The sequence below is a fragment of the Mandrillus leucophaeus genome, unplaced genomic scaffold (assembly GCF_000951045.1).
Source record: "Mandrillus leucophaeus isolate KB7577 unplaced genomic scaffold, Mleu.le_1.0 Scaffold718, whole genome shotgun sequence".
In the NCBI taxonomy this organism is placed as follows: domain Eukaryota; kingdom Metazoa; phylum Chordata; class Mammalia; order Primates; family Cercopithecidae; genus Mandrillus; species Mandrillus leucophaeus.
This window is the reverse complement of record NW_012107786.1, coordinates 530,360-533,343: the sequence shown is the minus strand read 5'-3', so window position 1 is coordinate 533,343 and position 2,984 is coordinate 530,360. Positions and strand designations below refer to the sequence as shown.

The 2,984-nt window shown below is 60.2% G+C and overlaps 1 protein-coding gene across 1 annotated transcript in view; it reads right to left on the bottom strand.

Annotated features, from left to right (window-relative positions):
• Positions 1-1,332: 1,332 nt before the first annotated feature.
• Positions 1,333-2,984, bottom strand: part of DRAP1 (DR1-associated protein 1 (negative cofactor 2 alpha)) — a 4,461-nt gene continuing 2,809 nt past the window's right edge. The window contains exons 2-6 of the mRNA XM_011965243.1: positions 2,861-2,954; positions 2,440-2,559; positions 2,240-2,333; positions 1,931-2,019; positions 1,333-1,564 (exon numbers count right to left, since the gene is read on the bottom strand). Coding sequence (XP_011820633.1) covers positions 1,459-1,564; positions 1,931-2,019; positions 2,240-2,333; positions 2,440-2,559; positions 2,861-2,954 — 503 coding nt within the window. The 3' untranslated portion in view covers positions 1,333-1,458. The remainder of the gene's footprint in view (positions 1,565-1,930; positions 2,020-2,239; positions 2,334-2,439; positions 2,560-2,860; positions 2,955-2,984) is intronic.

The window sequence follows — 2,984 nt, the reverse complement described above, 5'->3', positions numbered from 1 at the left end:
GCAGGGAAGGAGCCCCTGACCACCAAAGCTGTTGCAGAAAGACACCTGGGGGTCGCCCTTAACAATCCCCTCAGCCTCCATGTGCAGTCGGCCATCTCCATGCTGAAGGCTGAGGCCAGCACAGACCCAAGTCTGCCCACCGCTCACTGTGCCCCTACCTCGTGCTGCTCCAGCTGCCATCACCTCACCCAGACTTCCGAGTCAGTTCCCTGCTGCCACCAGTGCCCACGAGAAAGCCACTGAGCTTGTTAAGAAACAGACTATATGTATACATTTTCTGACATTTTTTTTTTTTTTGAGACGGGGTCTTGCTCTGTTGCCCAGGCTGGAGTGCAGTGGTGCAATCATGGCTCACTGCTGCCTCGAACTCCTGTCCCAGCCTCCTAAGCAGCTGGGACCACAGGCATACGCCACCATTTAGACCTTTAAAACTGAATGCCTTGCGGACCCCAGGAGGCCCCACGTGGGCTACCTGCGCCTTCTCCAACCTCACTGAGTGCCTCTGCTTTACACGCAACACAGCTCCTGGGTCTGCTCCGAAAGGTTATCTGGATGAACATACTGTGTCACCGCCCTGCTCAAAAACCACCTTCAAGGCCCTTCACAATCTTGCTATGTCTGCTCCTTTCCACATGCCCTTCACTACACTGGGCACAGGACTCTACAGTTTCCAAGACCTGCTCCTGCTCCCTGTCCCACTTATCCCTTCACAGCAGCCCACAGGGGGCAGAACAGTCTCCATCAGAGAGACAAGAGGCTGCTGAGAGCAGGGCAGCAGCCCGCGAGGGGTCAGCAGCACCACGGGGCAGGTGTCCCCCACGTGCCCAGCACTTGCGAGCTCTCCCACCTCCCTTCTGTAGGCAGCCCTGGCGTGCTCAGCAGAGCCAGGGCCTCCAGCCTCCCCAGATGATCCCTCTCTCCCCTCACTGCCACCTCACCTGCCATTGACGCGGCCCCAGCTCCCAGTTTTTTTTTTGAGATGGAGTCTCACTCCGTCACCCAGGTTGGAGTGCGGTGGTGTGATCTCAGCTCACTGCAACCTCCACCTCCCAGGTTCAAGCGACTCTCCTGCCTCAGCCTCCCTAGCAGCTGGGATTACAGGGGCACACCACCACGCCCAGCTAATTTTTGTATTTTTTGTAGAGACGGGGTTTCACCATGTTGGCCAGGCTGGTCTTGAACTCTTGACCTCAGGGGATACGCCCACCTCAGCCTCCCAAAGTGTTGGCATTACAGGAGTGAGCCACCGCGCCCGGCCCCAGCTCCCAGTTTCATGTGGGGAAGGCAGGTGGGTGGATGGGATGGCAACCATGATGTCCTGCACAGAGCCTGGAACAGACACTGAGATTCCCTTTTATTATTTTTTTTAATAAATTTAAGAACAGCTCTACCTTCTCTCTTCCCCCCAGAGCAACTAAAACCAACTAAAAGGGGCTATGGCCTGGGGGGCAGAAGGCGCTAGGAGTCATAATCCTCTTCGTCCTCTTCATCAGGTGCTGAGGGGCCTGGGGGCGCTGGGGGCAAAGGCAGAGTAGAGGCGAAGGGCAGGAAGGGCGTCGGGGGGCTGCAGAGCAGAAGGCAGGGGGGAGTCAGGCCTAAGCCCCACCATGCCCTCCACGGGGGCAGCTGCCAAGCCCCTCCCTCCCCCACCTGACCCTCCCACCACCACCCTCCAGATCCATGGGGCCAAGGCCCAGGGCAGCTCACGCAGGGCAGGCCCAGGGCCCACCCACGGGCCCTGGCAGGGTGGAGCAGGATCTTTCAGGAGAACAGTCTCCTGCCTTGGAGCCCTCCTCAGTCTCCTCAGTTATTCTCCTCCCACCCCCCAAATATGCCACAATCAACAAGACCAAGGGGCCAGGGAGACCAGGAAGGGTAAACTGGCTCTTGGGAGTCTGCCAGCACCCTTCCATGCCCCTGGGCTGCTCACCTCTGAAAGTGGGCAGGGGGGTGGCTGGCCTGGGGTGGGGGTTGTGATGTCTCCTCTTCCCCATCAGTATCTGTGTCCTCAGATTCATCCTGTGAGCACCACAGAGGTCACAGTTGACAAGAAAAGACACGAGCCCATCACTGGGAGTGGCAGGGACAGCAGTAGACCCTCACAGCCCCAGTTTACAAATAAACCGGGTGCAAAGAGGTCGCAGAAAAGGATGAGCGCTGGCCTCCTGCCAGTTCAGCTTGGGGCGAGGCTGTCTGTCCCATCATCAAGGGCAGGGCGAAGAGCTGGGGCCTCACTCACCTCCTGCTCCGAGTCTGTCCCGGACAGCTTCTTGTCCTTGCTTTTCGTTCCCATTCCACCGTTCTTCCGGCCGCCGCTGCCTGGTTTCCGGCCCCTTTGGGAAGGTACAGTCCATCTGCCCGGAGGTCTCCCTACTCCTTGGCCACCCCCAAGCCCTGTGGCCTTGGCCTTCCCCACTGTATGCCAGGCTCTGGCCCCACCTGCGGGCGCCCTTGTCCCCATCCATGTGGTTGTCCTCCCCGTCCCCCTGCATGTCGGGAACAGATGCCACCAAGTCCTTCAAGAAGTCAAACTGCTGCTCCAGCTCGATGCACTGCTTCCTGGAAGAGGTGAGGAGGGGCTGGCACTCAAGACGGGCCCAGACACCCAAACCCTCAGTGGGTGGCAGCAAGGGGCTCCGGATGTCAGACTGGAGCTCGGGCTGATCTCCGCCCCCGGGCCTGCACTCCTTTACTCAAGTGGCTCCCTCTGCCTGGACGCCCAGCCCCTCCTCTGCCAGTCTGTGGCCTTGCTGGTGTCCCGGCCGCCGCCCACCTCCCTCGCCATCCAAGCTCTGCCTCCCTCAGTGTGTGAACTCCCCGCGCCAGCCCCGCCGGCCCCTCCCTGCTCCTCGCCGCTCACAGGTGGGATGTGGTCATGGTCTTGGCGTTCCGGGACTGGGTCACCTGGCAGGCCTTCTTCAACAGCGACTCTAGGAAGAGCTCAAGCGCCCGGGCTGAGGGGCGTCAAGGAGAACGCCAGGGCG